At 33.9% G+C, this 15,014-nt stretch overlaps 1 protein-coding gene across 1 annotated transcript; it reads right to left on the bottom strand.

Annotated features, from left to right (window-relative positions):
* Positions 1–161: 161 nt before the first annotated feature.
* On the bottom strand, positions 162–2,559 carry LOC142987575 (uncharacterized). Its single transcript, XM_076136432.1, has 3 exons — positions 2,340–2,559; positions 1,227–1,653; positions 162–1,097 (listed from the first exon to the last, which is right to left on the bottom strand). Exons 2-3 carry the CDS (start codon positions 1,515–1,517, stop codon positions 912–914), a joined length of 477 nt encoding a protein of 158 aa, XP_075992547.1. The 5' UTR covers positions 1,518–1,653; positions 2,340–2,559; the 3' UTR covers positions 162–911.
* Positions 2,560–15,014: the final 12,455 nt, after the last annotated feature.

Genomic DNA, 15,014 nt, shown 5'->3' with positions numbered 1-15,014 from the left:
ATGCACATCCTAGGTAGTTAAATATGATTATTTACATTTAAATAAGCAGTTCTACTAAACTTGAACTTTGAATGTACGGGTATTCCCGCAGTGCAAGTAGGTAAGTAACGATATTCACTCATACTTGGTAACAGTTTAGAAATGAGGAAAATTAAATACAATTGTAAGTTATCATTTCATTTATTTATATTTCAACTTAGTATAAAAGCAGGTTATTCTACAAACTAAAAATAATAGGAACGTGAGGGGCATGTTTAAAACACTTGGCCGTTTAAAATTAATACTGTTAAATCTAAAGGTACGATACAAATAAAGAACAGATTAGCTTTCTAAAACACGACATCGTTCGCTATTTTACAAGATACAAGAACATTAACGAAATTGGTTATAATATATCATATAGTAACGGCTGACGAATATCTAATTGTATTTTCTGGACCAATGTGTCCTATCTGTCTCGCAAAATGACTAATATCTACTTATATATAAATGCAAATACAATACTAAACATCCACTACATAGCAACAGATATTTACCTATAAATAGTGCAAAAAGTACACGTTGTTAAGTACGTTTTCACACGACCGCTTATCACTCATCCTGACATCACCGTCTGAGGTTAACACTAACAATAATTTTAAAGTACAAATTCTCGGATAAGCAAGTCATGGCTAGCGAATCACTTTATCATAATGCCTACGCTACTTATCTCAGTTTAAGAAACTTTTATTGTGACAACAAACTTTGACAAGTAGGTACTCCTTAGGTACTACCGTTAAAATGCAGTTGCTGGTAAACTTAATTACACTAACGTGCTTTAATTTTAATTATGATGCGTTATTGTAGAGGCAGTGATTATTAAGTACTTAAATTAATTATCTTAACAGTGGGGTTTTTCGTTCGATGGGCAGTCACTCAGGTATATCGCTGAGGCGAATACCGCCGGGTAATCGGTACATGCGCTCTTGCATGGGCAGCTCACCGACGAGGAATCGCTCCAAAGCTTTGGTGGCCATGCGAGAGTGTCCCGAGCTACGGAAGGCCGTGCTCGCGTCGGTACCAGCGTATTCAAACATGATGTCGGCTCCACCAGGGTGCTATAACAAATAAGAAAATAACGTTTAATTATTTCTGCAATGTAGATAAAATAGGAAAAGAAGTATAGGTGACTAATGATTTTAGGTATTTACTTAATATAAAAACTTAAAAAGAAAAGCTCAACTCACCTCATCAAAGAACGTAGTGATATCATATACGCGATCATAAATGACCACCCAGCAGTCTTGTGGTGAATCATGACGGCTTACTTCGGCCAGAGTTATAATGCGTTCTTTGGCTTCAGGAGAGCCAGGCACAATTTGAGCTTGCCACTGGCTGGGCTTGGGGTCCACCGACCACGGGTTCACGAATCGCAGCGCTGCCATCGTTAGCGCCATCAGGTCGATCTCAGATTGTTCCTGCTGAACGGGCAGGGGCGCCGAAAGGTTCATCTCGGGAGGGGTCTGTACGGTTGCCATCTCGATTGTCTTTACTTCAACTTCAAACTTCACAAAACTTCTTTCAAGCTTCAGATCTCCTTGCTAACACGTCGCTCCGATCTCTTGCGTAGATCAAACACGATTGACTGATCGGCTGCTTGTCTCTTTACTCACACTGTAAAGGAATTATGAAACCATATTAGTGTCCACATTTCACTTGCTTATAGGGTTGTGAGTGGCATGATTGTAGTAAATAAATATATTGATTATTATAAAAATGATAAAATCAGCTATCTGAGCTTTCTTTTACTACTGACACATTATAGAAGTTATTCTGAGACATATTAGACAGTTATAAAACTAGTAATAATCAAGCGACAGCCCTGAACGAAAGCATTAGAGCGTGAACAGTTAAAATACGATACTGTTAACTTAGATCGGGTTACGTCTAGTCTAGACCAACCACTACCTAAGAGTTAGCAACACTTTCCTATATAAGTACTGGTCATCGCTACAACATTCATTCATATGGGTGCTGTGACCCCTTACAATATTTAAATATATCACAGAAAAAAAAATATCGCAAAAAGTTTGGCGAAACAATCCTCTAGAACATCAGTTATCACTGTTTTTGACGTAAATGAAAAGTTCATTGATAAAAAAATATAACAGCCGATGACCTTTGTAAAAGTTTAAGATTCTGATAATCAGACAGACGATCATTCATTGTTACAATATCGGCAGTACATTAAATTAACTACAAGTTAATTAATTAGCACGCTTATTAGAACTGGTTATTCTTAAGTATCTTTAAATCAGTTATGCATGTGATGAGAGGTTTTCAAAACAAATAATATTTACCTTTTAATCAATGCACTTGAGTTGAAGGGCTCTTGCTATCTTTGTTGATGCTCGAATCTCGGAGAATGACTATCACACCAATTGTCACTATGCCACAGTTGTTCGTATTTCAGTTTATTATTCACGATTACAGGATAATGCATGAGAGCGTAGAACATTGCCACAAACTAATATCGTCTTGTCATCTATCACTTGTGATTTGGGAATGAGTAGCGTTGGCGAGTACGGTTGCTTATATAGGCGGGCGCACGCGCCATCTGATGTAATCGGCTGTTATCTTGCGGCGCGCGCCCAGCACGCGGCCGACGCGGCCCGCCGACCGCACGTCTTGTAACCCGGACCACTACCTTAATCACAAGCTATCAATACTGACCATGTATGACCTTTAATTATTATACATCTTTTATAAACAAACCACTAAATAGCACCATTGGAACGATTTTTGTTTTTGCGAATTGAAAAGTTTTAAAAACTCTAATTCTTGGTCTAGTGTTTCAGTTTTCAACCCTCATAATAAATTATCACCATAAACGTGGGCTTTCATTGTATAAACGTATTTTTAGATATTAAACAAACTTATCCCTAATTTATTTCTATTCATTTAATCTAATAATTTGAAAGGAATCATGTTTAGATGACGTATGGGTGAACGAACCTCCGTCACATCGTACGAGCCCCACAAACAAGCAATCCAATTCACGTCATTTGTTATCTATTGTTAGTTATTGCAGATTTTTGTTTCTCCAAACAAATATTTGACCTGGTTTCCTTAGAATTATTGAACGCGTTACATCTTAAATTATAAATGTTATCATTATTATAGATTACATAGTGGTTCTTTGTTATTTCTTTCAACAATTATTTTGATGACGTATTTTGACCCACAAAACTGCTAAAAGACAAGGGTCTACCTAAGGTATATCAATAGACAAAATAGTAAAATGTGTACGTAGGTAGGTAAATGTTTTTAATCATATAAATATTATATAGTCTGATGAAAAAAGTGTTCGTAATTGCGAGTAGTGAAACACACGAAAACATCACCTTCCTGTTAATAATATTATGTGAGCGAATTGATTTGAATGTTTACTAACAATGATGCAATATTCTATTGAGTTGCCTTGGTAGTTTGATCCCTCGCGGCAATAGTCGCGCAGGTGCTTTATTGAATCGACCATCTGAAACATAACATTTACTGTAAAACAATAAGTATGTGGTTTGTATATTATAGCTATGTATATAAATGTGTATGTAAATAGTACATAAAAATATTTGTTATAGAGACGGTTTGTTCTTTGTTAGTTTTCAAGAGATTTCCAAGTTACTAAGGATATGAGGTTGGGACGATGACCCGTACGATCAACCGTGCCGAGAGTTTGTTTACTTTAAATATATGTAAATATTTATAAAAAAAACTATATTGTAGCCTCCGTAGAGGCATCTTTTCTAGTAAGAGAAATTGATATGCTTGCATTTTACGGAACCCGCGATACTTATACCACAGACACTAAGTCGCTCGGATATTTTTTTCATAGCATATAAATATTAAATTAGTAAAGAAGAGGTATTTAAATGTACTTTTTATGCTATTTTGCCTGTTTATTTATTCAACAAACTGGTCGGCTCAGAAGAAATATTCGCTAGCCTAGCATGTATGTAACGACATAGGTAGAAGAAATTAGTATTCTATATTTATTTAGCAACTCATTCTATGAACATACTGCTGTTAAAATGTCTCCTAATTAAAGTTTGCCTTCTTTTTTAGAAGTCCTTTTCTATTAAAAGGATCTTTGCGTTTGGTCCATTCAAAAAAATATTTGTATCTACTGCGGGGACTTTAACACAAAATACAAGTCTAGGGGTTAATATCATTCAATTGGTTTTAATACATTCATAGAAAATAAAATAGCTTGACTAATGAGTTGGTATCACTCGGTTTAGAAACCAATAAGAGGCACGTGTTTCAGCGTGTGTTCGATAAAAACTTTTAAGTGTTCGCTTTAAATAGAAAAACCCGGAATCAAGTAATCGACGAGTGTCAAAGGAAGTTAAAAATAAAAAAAAGGACGAAGCCTAAAGTTATACCTTTCCCAAAAAGGCGTTGCGTTTTTAAAAACATATTTTTAACCAACACTTTATAACAGCTTAATTAAATAACAAAAACAGACTAATTATTTTATTAGTTGCATAAGAGATATGCAAAGAGGAACTAGATAATTTTGTTTGTTGCCTGCAGTAATAAGTCACGGTCATGCTTAAGGTCGAGTCTTTAGCTCAAAGAGCTTTCTTTAATGATTTGTTTTTGAACTTTATAAACAAGTATGACAATCATAGATTAGTCACATTCATTTCAAAATTCTCTGTAGTGCTTCAATTATATTCAGGTAACTACTAGAGCTAGCTTCCGTTCACGACTTCGTCTGCGTGAAAAGATTTCTCGGGACAAAAAGAAGGGTGTGTAATGCAGGTTTCGAATTATCTGTGTAACATATTTCATCAAAATCCGTGTAGTGGTTTTGGCGTAATCGAGTAATAAACATCCAAACAAAATTAGAAGCATAATAAGCTCTCATTCTGCATCATCTATGTAGAAGTTGGTTTTGGTTTATTGTAGGTATTAAATCAAGTTAAGATGATTCCTCCAGATTTGTGCCAAAAATTGTTATGGCAATAGCGACATTGTTTGCGAAAAATATTTATCAATATAAAAATATTATGAGAACATAAGCGTGATTGAAATAATGTTTTTTTTATTGTCGTAGAGACTTTCATCCATTATTTACATAGATTTGAATGTTTTCTATGAAACTAAATTAACAAAAAGTCTTAGCCGTGAAGCGCTTTTACGTCTATAATTCACGAAAAGAAAAGTTAAAAAACAATCGTATTATAATTAACTTTTATAAAAAATATGTCCACAATATGTGACGTAGACGCAGGCGTATCTTCAATTCTTCATCCATCAAGATTTATTATGTTGTGCTCTGTACGGAAAGTTCCCCGATGTAGATTTGACGGTCATCATTCTAGAGGGTGTGACTTGAGATACCTCTGTTATTTAACTTTTTTCCACTAAAATTCCAAGTATGAATAACTTAGTCAGTGACCCTTTCATAAATTATCTTGAAATTATCGCCTTTTGTATACCTAAAATTACTACAATAGTATGTAATAATTTTCCATTATTTTTACAACAAATAAAATATGTTGCAATATTCGTAGTGCACACGCCTTATTTATTTCAAATCGTCATTACCGTCATGTTTTTCAGTTAGATGGATCCAGCATAATATATTATGTATTTTGTATGACGTATGCAATGTTATATTATGATCGTATCAAAACATCTACGTCACAACTGTTTTTACATCTTTGATTTCTTGTGTAAATAAACTCCTGATTGTGATGTATAATTTTCGGAAAAAATTATATACAAGTATCTTATAATTTCGCATGAAATAATCACGGTCGCTGTTGTACGCTTTACAATAAAGACAATATGAAATGAAGATGTTACTTATTATAGTTTAAGCAGCAGAAAATAAAGGTGTCAGTATCATTTACTGGTTTATTACTGAAGATTTATGTAAAATTTCGACATTTTTCGTTTGCAAAATAAGTCGTTCTGAAAATCCGCTACTTAGAAGATAAATTGCAGGGCATATCTTAATGTAAATATATTCTTATTTGTTAAACCAAGTCAATAGAAAGCAGAGCCGACATTCAAAGGTGGAGAAACTCTATTTATCGCAGTCGACGACAAGTCTCCTGTTTGTAAATAAAGTTAATAGCTATTATGAAGTATCGATACCTTCCTGACCTAACCTATCCAAGCATTCGTCATCGTCACATAGCAGTAACTATGTTCGTTATCAGGCTGTGATCAGTGTTTTGCAAATTAATAAACACATATGTATTTCTAATCCGCCTCTACCTAAAGGTATAAGACGTGACGCGGCACTCACGCAATGAACTGTAGAGCCTACTGAAAATTTGATGCATTTTCTGTAATGTATGAAAACTTCCTTTTATTTAAAAGTTCTAAGTATTGTCATAATCTAAACACAAGAATAGCCTTTTGAGGTCCCGGGAAAATATTGCAAAATTGTCGAGTTACTATATTTGTAACACCATTGTCTTTGAGAACTAAAAGCAAGTAGTTCAGAAATATCTCTCTCGATTTCTTCCAGTACGTATTTGTAGTTGAGGACAAGATATTGGACAGTAGGTAAATAAAACTTGACAAGTCATGTTTCAGTTCTAGAATACATTGAACTGCGATGGTGTGATGTTTTTGTCACGATTGTTCCAAGATCAAGGCTAATATCAATGTTTATATTTCAATACTGTTTGTATCACTCTGCTTTGCCCAGTTATCGGTAATTATGACGAAAGAGAAAATAACCCTGATGCTGTATGAAAACAAATTTGAATCAACACAACTTTTTCAACTCTGCGCGAACAGCCGCGTCTCAGGCAACTTCTACTGTGACTTACATTACACTTTAAAAAAATGGTGGTGTTTATCGATTGATGACAACAAAACATGCCCCTTAGAATACGGTAAGTCTTGTCTTATATTTATAGCTCGCTTATTACCAATCCCTATATTGCTTTAAATTTTGCGTGGGTTATGAACGCCTTAAACAACGAATCTTTACTTAGACCGACTCCTTATTTTGTTTATAATTTGTGCTTGGTTTTGCTGTCACACCTGTCTCACAATGCTCTATGTAATTATTTACTTAATCAATAATTGCAGCTCTGGTGTATGCATATCTTCCATACTTTTATGAGTTTGCTTTATTATCGTATCGGCTGACCATTGTTTTGTTTTTATACATTTACGATGGGGCGTCGTGTGCACAAAAATGAATAACACATGTTGCTGTAAAAAGGTTAAGGTGAAATAATGATGAAAGTTCTATTTCTATAACATCATTATAATGCAGTTTTCCTGTTTCTGATATTAGTTCTAATAACTTCACATCTGAAATGCACGCAGCGACTGTAATTTGACCTCTGGAACCTCACTAGTTAATTAACCAGTTAAAAGTGAAACACTATCTATCACTGTAAAGTAATGTAAATATACCGTGATACATGAACATAAAATGTACAAAGTCTCATCTTGATTAGTGATGAACTGTCACTTGTTACCACCTGATTATGAATTCTATTTTGGTAAATACAAAAGCTGAAGTAAGTTTGCTTAATGAAATGTACATAACTTAAAGTTGTTATTTCTATGGCTCATGCTTTCTATTATAAAGTTTTTCTTAGATTTCTGAGTAATCAACTATTACCACTCCGAGTCTTACGTTAGGAAAGGAGCAGTAATGAAATTAGTTGAATTTTTCAACATCTGTTTATACGCGTCTCTGTACCAATATTCATAGGTGACAAATGTAATAATTCCTTGCAGGCTTAATTAAGGGCTGTAACCTGCAAACATTTCATGGCTGTCACATTAACTATCCCATAATTACTGTCAGCCGGCAAAAGTGGGTGTGATCGTTACTTATCTTAAATTACGGAAGACATGTCAAGCCGTACGACGAAGGCATGCATAGTATGATTCAACTACCGATACTACAATAGTTTGTAGTTGTCACTGATAAGAAATGAATGGAATGACTACGTCAGTGTTTGTTATTATTTTTCATACGCATAACGGCGACGTCACGTTTCTTGGAAATAACAGGCTTTTCCCGCTCGCGTTATGATGTAATGCACCATGAACTTGCGACTTGAATGTTTTGCTCGTAACATGTCTACGTCTTAAAAAAGTTACGTATAGATGAAAATACGCATTATTAATGACATTGTTATTGCAAAATCATTTACCTTCTTAAAAAGTGATAAGGTGGATCTACGAAGTATGGTTTGGATGTAAAGGTTCGATAACTCGTTGTTAAGCACTTGCAAAAACTATTTCCCGTAGAGTACCAATGGTTAATTACATTAAAGACAAACTAAACGTATTGCTAAATGCATATTTTTAATATGCCAGTGTAATTCGGCAAGAGCTTCGAAAATTTAACCGGTTTTCCAGCATAATAATATGCAGCTTTTCAGTTTGCTTTCTCCTGAGAGTTAATCATTCAAGTCAATCATTATTGACTTAACATTATACATTAGGTTAGGGGCTTATCTTACATTTGAAGGAAATTGCTATCTAGCTAAAGGCAAGGCTTGTAAAATTTCAAGTTACACCCTTCCCGTTGTGGGGAAGGTTGAAGATCAACGCTAACAACCTCCCCCTTATCGATGCGGCGCCAATTTTGCTCAATGGCAGTCGACTCGATACGCACTTGATAAGACACGTACTACTATTAGTGTCATCTTTTTTAATAGGCAGTATCTGATTATTTTTTGTGAATTTATCGTACCATCAACATTGTGCAATACTCTTGCAATTCTAGAAAACTAGTTTTCGTTGCATTTAAGAATAGATTAAATAATCATTAGCAACAGATGAATTTGGAATTCAAAATGTATTAGCAATTTCCTATTTTTGTAAATTCATTGTCAGTAGTTCATGGTCATTGTTTTTTAATAAGATAACTGTAATTTTTCATTCATTTATTTCATGTCTTGTGGGCTGGTTAGATGTTCACGTGCTTTGAACTTATTTTACGTATCTTTACATATCGGGCTTAATCTAGCAATTTCTACGGGCAATATAATAAACTACTATGTGTCTCGTGGCATATTATGTAAGACGACCCTATATCTTTCCAATATTGCACATACTTATTGTCTGATAGTTGCGGCCAATCGGCAATCCAACAATCAAGCGCAATCCGGATGGAATTGGAGCAAATATCACAGGTCAGGAGTCAGATGGTGTCGGCCATACATCGGGACCGTGACTACGTGGGAGATATCGACATTTTTCTACGTCTTACTGATTCTTGAATACCTATTCTATATTAACATTATTAGCTGCACGTCTTTCGCAAAATTTCAAACTTTGATAATGCACTCCATAGTCTCCATAATTCTAAGAAAAGAACAGAACCTAAAATTGTCTCACTCAGACTAGATCACCTTTCTTCTTTTTGACAATTCGTTTCGCCTGATCGTAGGATCAGGACCTATATGGATAGGAACGTTAGTTTATCAATATTTTTGTACAATAAATAAGGTGTGGTCAAATAAAAAAAAAAAACCACCAGAATACGGATTCGGTACATGCACATACTAAAGTCATCACACCTAATCTTAATGTTATCTACACATTTGGTTGTATTGTCTATTATTAGAATGTATATTACGATAGGTATAAATTCCGCTTTCCGGTAAATTTTCTAAAAAGAATTAAGTGATATTAAAAAAGTGGTCGCATAGTGGTGTTTTTTTTATGTAGGTATAGTTCAATGGCCTACCAATTATGTTAATTTATTTTAATAGAATTTTCTGTTTTTTCTAGACATAATAATAATTATTAATTACTAAAATTTAACGTCTTTTACAAATAGGTATTACATGTTTCATGAAAAGACAATATAGTGAAAACCCACTTGCAAAATTATACCAATAGTCTGTTCCTAAATATTGTAATTTGCAATGCTTAAGCACGTTAATTGTTTTTTGTGTTAAACATTTCTTCGTTTTGGCTGCCTCTAGGGCCTGATACATGTATAGTTTTATTCGTTCCTCAAAACAAACAGTTTAGTTATACTCAGATTTCTTACTTAATTTTCTTGTTTAATTACAGGATTATTCATAATATCGGAAATACCAGGGTAATTTACGATAGGTACAATGAATTTTCATTTAATTACAGTAATAAAATTAATAGTTAAATGGGGATTTCAACAATGATAATATAATATGTAAGTACCTATTGATCACTAAATAACATGTGTGAGAAAAAAAATCGTTAAATCAATATTGAGTTTGAATAATTATAAAACTTTCTTACTAGTAACGTTTCATCTAGGTAACCCACGGTTGAATAAACACATTGGCATATTTTCCGACGCAGCCGGGTGAAAAGAAGCTGTTGCCAAGCAATTAACTTACGAAGAAAGTATGGGACAATGTCCACGATCTAATTACCTGTTGTAAAATACACATGCTAAGTATTTTCTTATGTTGTACTGTGTATAGTGTAATAGTTCCCACAAGTTGCACACGTGCACAAATTCAATCGCTACCTAATCAAAGGCCTCGGACACCGGCTGATGTAATGTTTTCATTCAATGTCATATATTTACAAGTTTTGATGACAAACAAAATCTCAATCATTTGCCATTATGTAAAACCAGTTAATATATGTTGACATACTCATCGATATTACAGAAAGCCGCATTTGATTTTATAATGATCTTATGTTTACTACAAACAGGATGTAGTGTTAGGAAAGATTAGCGGGTAGTCTTAAACGAATAAGGAAATGATTTCTCAGGGTGCAAAGTATCCTATGTATAAGTCAGGTTATAAACTCCCTGTGTGTAAACTAATTTTCATTAAAATACATTAAGTAGTTTTTACGCGAATCAGCAAAAAAATACATCCATCATCATAAACTTTCGCATTTATAATATTAGTAGATTGCAGCCAAGGTTCACTTAGGGACCTAGATCTTAGATAGCAAGAAGCTTGTTCTTCTTCCCTAGGATATACGATGAATGGTTATTTATCTAAAACGACTCTTCGCCAGCAATATCATCCCGCGCGACTTTTTCTTATATCTTCTCAGGTATCAGAGCGTATAACATCTGGATGGATGTTCTGCAAAATTTTACGTTCACTTGTGGGTCGACCTTAATTATGATGACTTTACCACCAATAATTTCGTGAATGACTAGATTATAAATATCATTTGGATGCCATTTTTCTTTTATTAGCACAGACTTTAGATAAATCAAATGATTTTTGTTCAAAGTACTAAAATTTCATTTTGGGTTTGCTATAGGCAAGAAAACAGTTTTTCATCTTTCATAAATTGAAGCAGGAAATAACAACATTTACTATTATCTCACTGTGACGTAAGATGAGACAACTACATGAATTGACCGTATCAATCTCCGCAATTATTTTGCGTATGTGCCTCTAAACAAAGCCATTATCTTCGTAGCGTCTGCTAAGAAAATATATTTATAGAGATTATTAATACTTTGTGGGCATATCAGTAGATATAGAACAATTTTGCTACTGAGCAATTGTATTTGAACTTTGTAATATCCGATTGAGAGACTTCAGACTTGAATATTATTATGTCAATTTAGATTTATAAATGTATCTACTTATGTAGATACTGCCATTTATAGTTAAGTAATTCTTTAAAGGCTATTTTTAAATTATAGCCCGCCGTAATATTTTTCGAGATACAAAACTAACCCATTATTGTTCTACTAACAAAATAAATAAAGTATGCATTTAAAATGAATTTTTAGGACAACTTATTCCAAGAGCCAACATCGAACTCCAAAAAAATGTTTGCTGCTCTAAGTAGGAGTCATTAAAAATATTTGGAAGCAGTTAGATTTTGGAGGCTTTCATCGCAAAATTGCTTTTTTCCGTATAGAATAAACATACTTTTTACATTGTGAAAAGGTAAAAATATTTCTGTAAGTAGAGTTTATTTCGCATAAATCAATCTATCGCATATAATAAAAATGTACACATAGGTACGTTAAAGGTTGTATAACATTTAGAAAATAATAACACGTGTAAAAGTTGGCTGATGCAAGTTAGCACGTTTGTATCGCGAGGTTGGCACGCGGCGCGGCTAGTGGCGAGTGTGGCGACTAGTGGCGGCTACCTGCGTGCGCGGGCGCCGGGCCGCGGCCGAGCGTCACCGCGTGTGTGTTGGCCTCACGCCCGCACAGCGTCGCGGGGGGTGCCCGCGCCTCCATTCACACATTCTCGCAACTATGTATGATACCAACCGTCTTTTAGTTGCATCAGTTCCACTTCCACCTACTTATAATGCGTATTCGGCGTTATTGGAAAGAAGCAAGCTAACTGTTTTACATTAACATAATATGCTAAATGATACTTTATTGCTTTTGAAATTAATGAATTCTTTTTAATACGTCGTAGCAGAAGTCATTTTTAATGATTGGCAGGTCTTTGGGTCAATCTAGTTAACTGTAATGGAGGTCAAGCAAAGACGACTAATGAATGAACAATCGTTTATGATCCTAATAAGAGTAAAGTTAAATTTAAGTAGGCAACTTTAAATAAGTACGGACATTTTTCAATTAGCCATTATGATAAAAGTTTGGAGGTATTTAAAGCATCTCTAGGCTTAAAAATATATAATCTTTTATTGTTTGATTAGATTATTGACACTAAACAGGTTTATAATACAAGTCTTTGTTTTTACTTAAAGGTGTGGTCAAGTATTTTACAAAACGATAGTGCGGATTCCCAGAATTTAAGATACCTACTTTTGCTACGGTTCGAAGGTTTCGGAGATGATTCCTAACAAAGAAGGTTTATATTTTTATAATTACAAAGATATATTTGGCGAATCATACACGGTTTGTGTTTACTTACGCGTTCTTCGTTCACACGTTAGAAGCATGCGTCTATAGGATGATACTACTCTACGAATAGTTACATCAGACAGATTTCACGCGTGCACCACTATCACCGTTTCAGAAATATCGTGTAGCACACCCGCCGGACAAATACTTACATGACTTTTTAATTAATTTGCGTAAAAAGTATGAAATTATCGACGGTAAGTTCATTTTTATGCGACATTTTTGATAATGAGTTGTAAATTGATATAAGTTAAGTCAGAGGTCTTTGGTTAAAACCCAAACCTTTTGGTTCCGGGAATTGTGAATGCGTAAAAATGAATATTATCTCTTCAGATGTAGAAAGACATTCGATAAATTTGATAATTTCATACTGTGTTCAGATTACAGATTCTCCGTACTGTAGAATGTATAGTCATTTCGTGCGCATAATTAATTGGGGTATTAATTCAGTGAATGCGATAATCAATAAAATAATTGTAAGCGGGACGTACTTACGCTTTAATAAACCTATTAAGTCTAATCAGTAATCACTAAAACTAATGTTCAATCAAGAAACGTTCGAAAATAATCCGGTGCAAGAGTAAAGACTAGACTTCACAAAACATGCTCAAATTGAGTATTATCTGTATAAGCTTTTATGACGGTTATTAAATTAAAATATCCGTCTTTCTTTTTCAAAGATCATCATGATCTTATTAAGAGTATTATGAAAATTATATACAGGTGACTGAAACTGTATTCAGACTGAACTGAATTGTATTCAGGATAATTATAAACTTTTGAAGGAAATGTCATTTATTATTGTTTACCTTCCTACTCGTATTTACACAATGGATCCATACAAAACTGCTGAAAATCACATAATAATAACTATTTCGTAATATTACGTAATAACATCCGTGTAAAATCTATTTCTGAAATTAATAGTATAATTTATAACAAATCATGTTAGAACCGGTGTTTAATTGTTCTATCGACTTCTTATGTAATCGAAATCTGGTTATTCGGATGTGAACATAACCTTAAAAAATGGCAGCGGTATTTAAGACTAATATTATTTTTGTCATGAACAAAAATAATCCGTGTTTCGGAAGGCACGTTAAATTGTGGGTCCCGGCTGTCATTTTCGAAGATCTTTGACAGTCGTTAACAGTAGTCAGAAGCTTGAAAGTCTGACAACCAGTCTTACTGAAGGGTATCGTGTTATCCCAAATAACTGGGTTGTGGGGGTCAGGTAGGCAGTCGCTCCATGTAAAACACTGGTATTCAGCTGCATCCGGTGGGACTGGAAGCCGACTCCAACATTGCTTGGAAGGAAGGCTAAGCTGATATATATATACATATATTATTTTTGTCATGAAATTACACCCTAGTATGCCGACTCACGCTGACAAAGAGTAACTATTTATTAATTTGTGGAAAAAACATGTAAAGTAGAGCCTGAATCTTTTTTGACAAGACTCGAAAATAGACATTAGATGAATGTGTTTTTATAGGACTTTCTCAGTCCGTTTAATGTTGAACATAATATAGATGACTAAACAGTGTCTCTAAAGTGCATAAGCATTATATTTCACTTTATAACTATCTCACATCACATTAGTGACACGGCCTTGTACTATTTTTCAATATAAGAAGAAGCAGGGACCATTGTTTTAGATTACCAAGCCTTATTGGATTTGTATTAGTGTTTTAACAAACGAATACATCATATATAGTTGTAATTCTTAAGTTCTTTGTATGTATTTCTGTACTCAAATAGTCTGTAAAATGGAAGTATACAAGTATATGTAAAGTATAAACTGTTATTTACCATTATAAGTATACCTAAGCGAGTAATTTCATAACTTCTTTAATTAATTAATTAATTGGCAAAGGTCGGGATGGTATCTTGTTTGCTTAAGATATAAAAACCGGCATTGATTTTTGTATAGGTATATTTTTTAATATATAATCGTACGAGATGGGGGATAACACGAACCTGTATGTATAAAATACTTTGGCTTGCTTGCTTGGTGTGTTCAGGTTGCAGCCACCGTGGACGGTGATGGACCGACTAGTCTTATTAACCTTAAATATCAAGTTAACTGCTTTCTTATCGTGTTAAAAATACTATAGTATAAGTAGTAAAGCATACTTATTCTTAATTGAATTATTTTAAACAATTAAT

The sequence above is a fragment of the Anticarsia gemmatalis genome, chromosome 3 (assembly GCF_050436995.1).
Source record: "Anticarsia gemmatalis isolate Benzon Research Colony breed Stoneville strain chromosome 3, ilAntGemm2 primary, whole genome shotgun sequence".
Classification (NCBI taxonomy): Eukaryota; Metazoa; Arthropoda; class Insecta; order Lepidoptera; family Erebidae; genus Anticarsia; species Anticarsia gemmatalis.
This window is presented reverse-complemented; position numbering and strand designations above follow the sequence as displayed.

Bases quoted from the DNA above. Each gene is read 5' to 3' on its own strand.
- LOC142987575 (XM_076136432.1), bottom strand. From the start codon at position 1,517: ATGGCAACCGTACAGACCCCTCCCGAGATGAACCTTTCGGCGCCCCTG. The intron at 1,098-1,226 runs GTGAGTTGAGCT...TATTTGTTATAG, and splicing joins TCACTACGTTCTTTGATGAG to CACCCTGGTGGAGCCGACAT.